A 12177-nucleotide genomic window follows, 5' to 3' on the forward strand; every position below is an offset into this window, starting at 1 on the left:
AAGTGGAATGTGAACTTTTAAAATAAAGTGTTTTGTTTTTTACATTTGGTGTAAAAAAATCAGGAATTTTATTCTGAGGAGGGGCATGCTACTTTTATTCATGTGCTGTAAGCACATGAATATATATTTAATTTAAATTTTTTTTTTTTTTTTTTTTTTACACAGCAGCCAGCAGGGGGCGCCGGAGCCGAGCCGCTCATTACATATTCATATATTCACTGCACCCGATTGTTACGATCGGGTATAGTGAATATACACTCCCCTGCTGGCACCCCCGGGGGGCAGCCTGTGCTGCCTGGCACCCGGGGAGCCCACCTGCCCCCCACAAACATTCAGGGGCAGGCACAGAGACACCCATCTCTCTGCCTGGCACCCTCCTCAGGCTCCCTGCTGCATTCGCTGCAGGAGCTCATATTCGCCTGTCAGGGGCAGCGAGCCCCTGACACGTTGAATACCGGAGCCCGCTGGCTCCGGAACGTGGCGAATGTGCAGCGAATCCTAAAAAGGATTCGCTGCACCTCGCAGGTATTCACATTAAATACCGCCCATAGTGTCAGTGAATAAGGAGTGCTCATGTGCACCTGCCGGGTGACCTGGAAAACATGCACTGTTGGGGGTGCTTGAGGTCGGAGGTTGAGGTCCCCTGTTCTTGAAGATAATAAATAGAATCTTATTGATAGATTTCCCATCTTAGTAAATTTACCCCTGACTGTAATTCTCACTGCAATTGTCGCCGGTAATCTATCACGGTACATGCGCATTGTGATTTGGACGGATGCACCTATTTCTGAATCAAGCCCTCTGGGCTATTTAAGATTACTTAACCCTTCCTAAAGACCCACCCCTCTCTCCAAATAAAACCTTAAATCATGTTCTCAAGGTTATAAACATCCTAGCATCTGATGTGTGTGACCTCTAGCATGTATATACATCACATTTCAAAACTTACAAACTAAACCTGAAATAAAGACTCGGAGACTTAGGTTTGGCAGAAATTGTTAGCTGATTTATTTTAGCACTTTTAAGCTAGATTAATTTATTAATAATTAATTAATTAATGGTGGCCCAGAAAGAACGGCTAATTAACTAAGCTCCACCCACATAATCTGCATACGTAATCAAGCCTACCCTAACAAGCGGTATCCGCTCGACCTACTGCATTGACTACCCACCCACCTGATGGGTTCGCTGCCCCCGGAGCGGGTGATCGAGCGAAGGCCTAAGCCAATGAGAGGCGAGCGCACCGAAAAGCAAACATATACGTAGCATCATCATTTGAATAAGAACTAATTCTATTCACCTGCTGTTCTTTCCCGCCTATCAGCCAACGCGATTAACACCCACCCAACCATAATAACACAAGGGAGGGAGGGCGGGAAAACTTTCAGGAAAGAGAGAAATACTCCTCCCTTTCCTGCCCTGATATCCCAGCTAACACTGCCCTTCCCTAAGTCCTTATTGGACCACCGAGTCACATGCTTCCCTAGGTCACACCACAGTCTTGGATGTTTAACCCACTCCATGCCTATTGCAGACATTATGTTATTCTTCTGGTTCATTTGCTTGGATGCTAATGGAACAGCCCGCCACCCGGTGCCCTCCGTTTGCAAGCATGGGTGCGTGCACCCAGCAACCCGTTTGGTCGCTGTATACGCGTGCAACAAGCGAATGCCCATGCCCCGAAATCCACATGCGCAATGCAAAAACATTGGCCCCGTGCTAATGCACGCAGGCCTGCGAACGGACCGGAATAAGGTCCTTTGAGTTTTCCACCCCTCTGCTTCTTTCATTGTATCACTTTATAATTAGCTTAAATCAAGAAAAGGTAGAAACAATACCAATTACTATAATAAATGTTGTTGTTCTTTATTTTGTATTCCGTTTACGAGTTTACACGTTGAACAGTTCTTGTTAGAATTATCTTGAAATAAATACGGTTTAGTGCTGCAACATTACTCGTAATAAAATGAGTTTTTATTGCTATACATTGTTTCCCTTTTACTATATAACCCTGATAATACAAATAGAAATATTGTATTTTTGTTAACCAATTGAAAATTGTCTAGTAATCCAAAGGAACAACAAATAAAAACATAATAGGTTCTGGGACTCCTTAGCCATAATCACACGTGGTTTACCATTAGTATCCATGTGAGTGGCTGGAGATGAGTTAAGTCCTGGGAACCCTACTTTGATAGTTTAACAATTGACATTGGTGTTAATGGCTCATTCATTTCAATAGCCCATTTATTTTGGATCAATTGTAATGCATGGGTCATTGGCATGAATGTGAAGTATCAGCACACTGAAATTGAGCAAGCAGTGTCTTAAAACTATTTTAAAACTATTTTAAATGCTAACTCACTCACTTGCAAGTATAAAAACATATGGGTATGAACAAATGGAACATATTGATGTGTCCCCATACACTGTGGCTTCAGTTGCGCCAAATAGTCCCTCTTGGCACGCCAGGTCCTGGATGACTCAGCCACAAGGAGCATCTTTCTTGCTCAAATTGTGTGCCTTACTCTCAGAAATAAAATGTCACAAAACTGAGGTTTACTCCAAGCCGGGTGCTCTCTCACCTGCGGCCCCCTCAGAGGCGCATTACCTACCTACCTCACCTACTGGTCCATCTGGCATACAGTGCTATCTGCCTCCATGCTGTGGTCCCGCTTCCCATGTCATTACAGATTACCCGTTGCACACACCATGCCGGAATTCCCTGTAAAAACAGCTATGGACTTCGCCATGACAGGCTCTCTCAGTTGACCGCTCCAGATCCAATCAAAAGCCAGATTACTGTCAGGTGACTCCTTCCTCCAATAATCTTAGAGACATATCCCAGACATCCTGAATAGCTGGTACTGCAAATGCTTTGGCAATCTTGCCTTTCTGTTACTGCTGCCATCCCAGCGATCCTGCTCACCCGGTACTGTGCTCATCCCAGTTTCACAGCACTTCTCTATTACTGGTACAGCACATACTGTATCCCAGACATCCTGAATTACTGGTACTGCATCATTCCAGCAATTCCACCATAGTCATCCTGAGTAGCAGGTCTGCCCCATCCCAGTAATCTACAGCTGGTACTTCTCTGCTACTCACTCTGCCTATCGCTCGCCATCAGTGAATGAGAAAAGTCTTTATCGCGGCAGCCACATTCTGTCTTTATCACAGCCCAGCATCTAGACATAGTCTGGGTTCACAAATAACCACATCTGTGGCATAAAGCTATTGAGAGTGACCAAACTATGTTGCTAGATTGCGGTAGTCAATTTATTTAATGTGCCAAGCATAGATGCTAGGTGTATCAGTACACATCGGAAATGCATCATATTTTTAAATGTGGTTTGTTGGTTGTGTTATGACACCAGTAAGTAACAGCCCTTAGACAACTGCCTCAGTATCTCTTGCTATTCAACATTCCATAGTTGGTTAATCTTATGTTATTTTACATGTTACTTTAATTCTCAGATATAATTACTGTATTTAGGGGTGATTCAGGTTGGTTTAAAAAAACAAACTCCTCCTTTAATGGACAAAACCATGTGCACTGTAGGTGGGGCTGATGTAACATTTGAAGAGAGAGTTAGTTTTGGGGGAGTTAGTTTGTTTCTGTGCAGGGTAAATACTGGCTGCTTTATTCTTACACTGCAATATAGATTTCGGTATGAACACACCCCACCCAAATCGAATTCTCTCTGCACTTGTTACATCTGCCCCACCTGCAGAGCACATGGTTTTGCCCATTAGAGAGAGATTTTGCTTTTGCGATCCCACCTGAATTAGGCCCTTAGTATACTAAGTCCTGTTCAGTAGTTTTCAGTATGTGTTTTAATCATGCATTAAATAGTTCCTGTTACTAGTATATCAAGGATTATGTATCCTCGTCTACCACATCTGACAGTGAATGGAATCATGTGCAGAACTCATAGCTGCCGTGTCAGAGTTCTAAGACGGAATCATCTCACTTTCTGCGGAGGTTCTAGTTGGTTTTGGATGTTACTGGAGTTATAATACAGAATATGGAATGTGTATTATAGGGGAAAAGTCAGCCGAGGAAACCTCATGGAGTAGAAATATTTAATATTGCCGTTTTATAAACACATTCTTTGACATCTGCGATACATATTAAGTATTGAACTGGAGCAGCGTCCAAGAAGTGCAGTTCAGATCGGTCTAAATCTGGTTTACAGCTGTCATGTTAGAAAGACATATATGATTTGTAACTTCACAGTAGCTGACTGACATATTTGCTTCTGCTTTCCAGAGTGTCTCCGCTGCAGAAATCTGAAATTGTAGACATGGTAAAGAAACACGTAAATGCCATCACGCTGGCTATTGGAGATGGTGCCAACGACGTTGGAATGATCCAGACCGCACACATCGGAGTGGGGATCAGTGGGAATGAGGGCATGCAGGCCACCAACTCCTCCGATTACTCCATCGCTCAGGTCAGGAGCACAAATGAACAGCTGTTCTAGACTGCTGACAGAGGTATCAGGCTGAATCTAAACCAAATCATGTGGGGATATCATCTTCGACGCCACCAAAACTCAAAGCCAGGACTTTGGAAAGCCCTAATGAAGTTCTGAGGGTTTTTTTCCCCCCAATCTGGCCGCAGAGAAAAGTTTCCTAAAGTTTGGAAGGGATTTCATTTCCATTAGCAAGTGCGGGACTTAGAGCTGCAGGAGGGAGGCGCCGATCAGGACTAAGCAACCCCAATAAATGTGATATATAGCTTTCTTGGACAATGTTGCTTGGTTTTGTCAACAAAGATTTATAGGTCCAGGAGGTTGGAGAGTGTAGTGTTCTTCATGCTTCCTCCTCCGCCATGATAGGGGTTAGTAACCTGATGCTCTCCAACTATTGTTAGACTATATCCCACGTTGGCCGACTGTATACTGTCAATGATGGTAGTTGTATTGAACAATACCCCCCTTATTGTAGCATTGTAACACCCATTTTAGTCAATCAATCAACTTTACTGGCCATGTGTGCTTGCGCACACTAGGAATTTTTCGTGGATTAAGTGCAGTATCAAGCGGGGATGAAAGGGGGGGGGGGGGGGGGAGACATTACATACATTCCATTGAGACATTATACACATTACATTGAGAGCATTTAGACATCACTTGCAGGGCCGAGCAGCACAGCGCCTAGTCAGCAATCAGCGGCGCCACTGGTCGTTGCAGCAGCCGGGTAGGTAATAATACAAGCACAGTACACTGTACACAGTACACTGAGACAGTACACTTATCACACAGGGAACACACACCCGCCGAGCTGCAAGCCATCCGCGGCGCCACTGGTCATTGCAGCAGCCGGGCAGTGTTGCTGTATCAGGCGTAGCTTACAGACAAGTTTCTTCCAGAAGATATTATTTTAATACTTTTTGCAGTATCTATTTAGGGGAATACAATTCTAATTGATAGAAATGATGTGCCGTTCCGGAATGGCACATTGCGCTCACCGGCATTGCAAGTTGCAATGAGGGCACATCTGTAAATTGCGGCTATGACCTCACATAGCTTCATTTCAATTGCTGCCATTATTTATCTCATTCATTGGGCTGCCTTGTCCGGATTTCTCACAATTTGACGGAAACCTGTTATTTGTCTTAAAAATAATAAGTTCAAATGATTTATGGTTTACTATTTTGGTCCTGGTTACACCACAGCTGGAGACAATGGACAAAGCATACTTTCCACATGAGCACCAGAAAGCATGTGTATGTGTGTGTGTGTGTGTGTGTGTGTTAGAAATTCCCTGCTATCTGCCTGGAGTTAACACCTCCCAGACTGCATTACAGGGCGTGCTATTCACGTGTTACATTCTGACCCCTGGGGACGCCCATGAAACGCTGGCCGTTCCCATAGGTAACACCCTACTCCGCCACCACACACCCCCGGCCCGCACCTCTCTGTGCAAACGGATCGGTGACTATGCAAGTCGCCAAAGCCGTTCGCACAGGGACCCTGACATGCCTAAAATAAAAACATTGGTCCCCGTTATGAATTTGCCAGAGACCAAATGATTTAGAATGACCCTACAGAGATGGAGAGATAGTCTACCCTCTAGTCTGTGTTTATTACACGCAATTGGCTAAATGAAACATAAAATTACAATAGTTTTTTTATTTTTTGAAATAGGTGCATATCCTATAGCTAGATAAATGGTGGCTTTAGTAATGCAGTATGTAAATCAGGCATGTCCAAACTATGGCCCTCCAGCTGTTGTGGAACTACAATTCCCATCATGCTTTACCACAGTTTTGCTGTTAGGGAATGCTAAAACTATGGCAAGGCATGCTGGGATGTGTAGTTTCGCAACAGCTGGAGGGCCACAGTTTGGACATGCCTGATCTAAATAGAACTTCTGTTTTTGTTTCAGTGCCTACATACAGATTCAAAACTTGCGCAGTGATCTTAGAAACATTACACCATCAAGTTTTCCTGACTGTATTTAATATATTTTTTTGTTTGTTTTTAGTTTTCGTATTTGGAGAAGCTTCTTCTCGTCCACGGAGCCTGGAGCTACAATCGAGTAACCAAATGCATCCTCTACTGTTTCTACAAGAATGTGGTGCTGTACATCATTGAGGTAAGATTGATGGCAAACTAAACGAGTACATCAAGCCAGCAAACCACGTATTGTCTGCAGGGCTGTGAGGGACATCCGCCGCTTGGCCTTAACTTAAGCCAAGTATAACAGACGAAAATGACACAGGCATTTATCAAGTTGCGGGTTTCCTGTAACATCATTTGCACAGCAGCCCCTAAAAATGGCTCAGCTTACTAAATTCACATACTGTCTTGAATGATATGCACCAAGCACAAAATCCATTAAGTGCATAAAGACAGCTGCCACAATATTGTGTAGGCGCATGTTCCAAGCCTCTAAGTACTTGTACGAGACCTTCCCAGCTCTTTATATTTCAACTTCAAACGCTAGTTTGTATAGCTAGACTTTGGCTGGTGTTGGGCTGTGCAGTTATGTTGCCAGTCCGGCACACAAGGTAAATCCGTGTATAAATCCTAGACTAGACCTTACAGCTACTTAATACAGCCTGAAAAAAAAATCTTTTGCCTTGATATCTATATGATACTGGAGAGCTTCACTATCTTGAGGTGGACATAGGAGGGCAGTCTCTTTTCCATTAGACATGCCCCACATCCAAACAGAAGCATTGTGACATACCCCTTCCCCCAAATGTTGTGAGGTATATTATCCAGTGTGACAGGAAAGGACCTGCGGTAAGAGCTGTCCTTCGCAATGCTGTGCCATCCCTAGACTTCGGGGTCTGGGACCCGGGAGTCCCTCTCCGCATGCGCAGAGTGATGGCTCCCGCCGCGGGGCATGCTGGGAGGGATCTGTGACTGACCCCTTACAACGCTACGGAGAGAAGACCATAGGCTTCTATAGGGTATAACCAGCAAAAGCTTGGCAATTCCCTCCACTTTTTTGTGTTTGTTGTATTGTTAAGATTGTTTAGGTACTGTTTTTTTTTTGTCTATTTTTGCGCCAATACAGTCTAAAAACAAACCTGTATAATCAATTCAAGCCTGTGTTCCCACAGAAATTCGTACAGAAATTTGTAAAACTATAATATCCCTCTTATGGTGAGGGTTAACTATAACATCGTATTTTTGCAATTTAGCTCTTGTGGTTTTATTATACTAGTGTGTCCTTTTTCATCTAAAACTGTACAGCATGTGTTAACCCCTTCCCGACATTTGACGTACATTTACGTCATGGTCGGGAAGTACTTCCCGACACATGGCATAAATGTACGTCATGGATTTAAACTGTCACCGCGTCTATAGACGCGGTGACAGTTTGGAGATGTCTGCTGTCCCTGACAGCAGACATCCCCCCTCGCCGCCCAGGGGGGGCAGGGATGCCCCCCCCGGTCGGCGATCGCTGTGATTGGCTGTTCAAATCTGAACAGCCATTCACAGCGTTTCCTGTGTTACCGGCGGCTAAGCCGCTCGGTAACACAGGGATCGGTGGTGATCGGTGCTGTTAAGTACAGCACCGATCACCACCGATGAGCAGCACCCCCCTCCCACCCACCCGGCACTCACCCGGCAGCTCCCCCAGCTCCCCCGGCAGTAGGCAGCCTCAGCGCACGCAGCGCTTCCCCCCTCCCACCCCCCCCGCAAGCCGCAGCAGCAGCAGCATGTATGAGATCTGTTAAAAAAAAAAAAATGTACTGAAATATATATATATATATATATATATATAAATATATATATATATGTGTGTGTATGTGTATATATATATACACACATATATGTATGTGTATATATGTATATATATACACATATATATATATATGTATATATATATATATATATATATATATATACACACATATATATGTGTATATATGTGTATATATATATATACACACACACACACATATATATATACACCCACCCGGCTGCCGCAGCGCCAGCACCCCTTCCACCCCCCCACCAGCCGCAGCGCCAGCCCCCCTTCCAAAGCTGGTGACCAAAATGGGGTCACATGTGGGGGGGTTCCACTGTATTGGTGCTTCGGGGGTCTTGCTAATGCGACATAGCACCCACCATTCATTCCACCACCAAATATCACTCCTTCCCTTCTGAGTCCTGCCATGCACCCAACTGGTATTTTTTGGTCACATGTGAGGCATTGCCATACTCGGGAGAAATTGGGGCACAGATTTTGGGGTGCTTTGTCTCCTTCATTCTTTGTGAAAATAAAAAATTTTGAGCCAGATCTGCATTTTTGTGTAAAAAATTACATTTTTTTACACAAAAATGCAGATCTGGCTCAAAATTTTTCATTTTCACAAGGAATGAAGGAGACAAAGCACCCCAAAATCTGTGCCCCAATTTCTCCCGAGTATGGCAATGCCTCACATGTGACCAAAAAATACCAGTTGGGTGCATGGCAGTACTCAGAAGGGAAGGAGTGATTTTTGGATTTTGCAGCACAGATTCTGGTTGAATGACCCCTGAAGCACCCATACAGTGGAACCCCCCCCACAAGTGACCCCATTTTGCAAACTACACCCTTCAGGGAATTCATCAGGGGGTATAGTGTACATTTCAAACCCCCAGGGGTTTCACCAATTTTGATACAACTGAGCTGTGAAAATGAAAAATTAAATAAATTTTTAGTCACATTTCTCTAGTAAAATCTACTGTATTCGTTAGAAAAATGTATTAAAATTGAAACTCTGCAAAAAAAAAAGAAATTTTGAAATTTCACCGACACTTTGTTTTAATTCCTGTGAAACACATAAAGGGTTAACAAACTTCCAAAATGCTGTTTTGAATACTGTGAGGGGTGCAGTTTTTGAAATGGCATCATTTATGGGGGTGTCTCACATACAAGTCCCTCAAAGTCACATCAGAACTGAACTGGTCCCTAAAAAAATCAGTGTTTGAAATTTTCTTGAAAATTTGAGAATTTGCTATTCATATTTGAAGCCTCCTAGTGTCCAAAAAAATGAAAAGGAGGTTGAAATAATGATTGCAACATAAAGTAGACATATGGTCTTTGTTAGTTATTAACTATTTTGAGTGGTATGTTTATTTGTCTCACAAGCAGAAAATGTGACATTTTGCAAATTGCAAAATTTTCCATTTTTTCACGACATTTTGGTATTTTTCACAAAAAAACACAGACTGTATCGACCCAAATTTACCACTAATTTGAAGTACAATGTGTCACGAGAAAACAATCTCAAAATCACTGGGATAAGTAAAAGCAAAAAAAAGTTATCCCCACTTAAGTGATACATGTCAGATTTGAAAAAAAGGGCTCTGTCAGGAACGCAAAAACTGGCTCTGTCAGGAAGGGGTTAAGAAAAATGTAAACTTCATTCCATCATAAGTTTGCAAGATGGAAAACTAAAGACAAAATCATTTTTTACCTCAGGTTTGTTTTGTCAAAGTCAAAGTAGGTGCAACGGAACACAGGGCAAGGCTCATGGGGTCCAATGCACATACTGGCTCAGCAGATGTCCTATAACAGGAAGAGCGGCACTTCCAGGCATAGGATAAAATCAGTACTTCTGTTGAATTTCTTGTAGAAAAATAAACAGACTGCACCCTTTATTTTCACGTGTGCGTATTGTTTAGAATTGCTTCCTGTTGTGAATACCCGCTAGCTGTGAAGTGTTCATTTAGCATGGATGAATTGCGGAACCTCCTGGCAGGAGCAGGTCTGTGTTTATTTTGCCTTTTTTGCGGATGATATATGTGAAGTGAATGCGGCGGTGTAACTAAGAGGGACTGGCAGGGCTGTACTTGGGCTTAGAGCAGTTGTAAGCACGTTACTTACAGGTATATACAGGGCCGGCAACAGAAACCTTGGGGTCTGCACACTGATATCTTACCCCCCCCGGTATATACAGTATATGAGAAAGGCTCCTTTAGGCCACGCCCACACTGCCTATAACTCGGTGCCCCATAGGTCGCAGTTCGCGTCACTCTTCTCTTCTCACTTTCTCATTGGCCAAGAGGAATCACATCTCCAGAGGCCCTGGTTTCCTAATGGTAAATCTGCTACTGTCCCTAAATTCTTAGGGCCCCTCTGAAACTCAGGACCCTGAGAAGGGAGGGTTTGTAGTGGCTACAGGCAAATATTCCCACTTTAAACCAACCCCCCTTGATAGTGGCCAAGTCCCCCAGAGCTGTCCTCCATCACCCGCATTTCTCTGCACCACCTGCAGCCATCTGTGGGAGCGTGAAAGTGGACAGTCCGGGAGCTGAAGACGTGATTTGTCAATTTGAGTCAATGTAGCCACACCCCCACTGTACAGTGCTGGTCATATACACAGCAGGGGGGCTGGCGGCAATCACACAAATGAGCTGTCAAGCCCCCATCCACAGTGTAGTTCCCACTGTCTCACACCACTTCCTGCCCCTATGTCAACCCAAGTTATCATTAACTACTAGTGGGAGTGCATAGCGTTAATGATATTGAGCGTAAACACTGGACAATGTGAATGATATCTCGTTAACATCGCTAACGAGATATATCATCTAGTAGTGTGTATTGGGCTTAGGTCAGCTCATTGTCTTAAATTAAAAAAAAAAAAACACTTTAAATTAATTAGGGAAAGTCCAAGTCAGTGCATTACTTTCCCTGTAATTTTTTGTGACTTTCTACTACTTTATAGACTTTACTTTGGGAGACTATGTTGTATCTTATTTCATTACCTTTCCTGCAAATCCATAGGATTCTGAGCCACTTTTAAAAAGTCAGAATGCAGATTATTTTGGGAAGAGGCCAAAGGCTAAAAACACTGATACAAGATAGGAACTGAAAGCTCAACTGTTGGCAACTTATCGGAACTAGACCCAGTGTGTATTCTCTCAGTTAGCACTTTGTACATGTACGTCGACATATTTAGGCATTTCAGTTGTAACTGGTAAATATGGCAATGACAACAATTTTATATCTCTGCCTAATGCAACAACAAAACAAATATGTTATCACCAATTTATGTATACTGTGAAATGGTCTTGTAGAATTTACTTATAGAATAGTCATGATGTGTGTGCACTGTGCATAGATTAGTAGTGACACACTGGGCAGCAGTCCAGGTCCCCCTACCTGTCTCCTAGCCTGCAGTCAGACAATGAATGGCTCTCAAAGTCAGCATGTTGATTGGTGGCTGGCTGCAGCTATCCACCAATCCGAGTGCTGAACAGACTTTGCTATACGGAAGCATTTTGAGAGACTTTGGGCATTTTGAGAGCTGGCACAGGAATGCAAAGCAACGTTGGCATTGCTAATAGGAGACATAGGTGCCAAATCTGTGGGTGCTCAAGGGGCCGAGCACCCACGGAAATTGATGAGCACCCACGGGCCTGAGTCCCGCTGCTGGGCCGCCATATTAACTTGCTAACTTGTGGCTGAAGCACCCACATCACCCGCCACCTAGGTAACAGTATGCCGGGAAGAGTGTATTCTGTTCGTGGAGTACCTGCACTGTGGGGGCATTTATGTACCTGCACTGTGGGGGCATTTATGTATGTGGAACTCTGTTGCCGTAATTTGAATATTGGAGACAACTGTGCTCCATAATATAAATTGGTATTTTTTTGTGGCCACACCCCTTCCCGATGAAGCCACTCCTCTATATTTTTGGCTTGAGCACCCACCAGCAAA

At 43.6% G+C, this 12177-nt stretch overlaps 1 protein-coding gene and 1 long non-coding RNA gene across 8 annotated transcripts in view; one reads left to right on the forward strand and one right to left on the reverse strand.

Moving 5' to 3' along the window:
- ATP8A2 (ATPase phospholipid transporting 8A2) overlaps positions 1-12177 on the forward strand; it is a 683532-nt gene that overhangs the window by 379557 nt on the left and 291798 nt on the right. For 6 of the 7 annotated variants that reach the window (XM_083169883.1, XM_083169886.1, XM_083169885.1 and 3 more), the window contains exons 26-27: positions 4274-4457; positions 6496-6606. In XM_083169883.1, coding sequence (XP_083026009.1) covers positions 4274-4457; positions 6496-6606 — 295 coding nt within the window. Of the gene's footprint in view, positions 1-4273; positions 4458-6495; positions 6607-9936; positions 10073-12177 lie in introns of those variants that run through there. The other variant, XM_083169890.1, reaches the window with a different exon arrangement.
- LOC146057988 (uncharacterized) overlaps positions 1-12177 on the reverse strand; it is a 41029-nt gene that overhangs the window by 20504 nt on the left and 8348 nt on the right. The gene's annotated exons all lie outside the window — the stretch shown is intronic.

Source organism: Crinia signifera, chromosome 2 (assembly GCF_055691185.1).
Source record: "Crinia signifera chromosome 2, ASM5569118v1, whole genome shotgun sequence".
In the NCBI taxonomy this organism is placed as follows: Eukaryota; Metazoa; Chordata; class Amphibia; order Anura; family Myobatrachidae; genus Crinia; species Crinia signifera.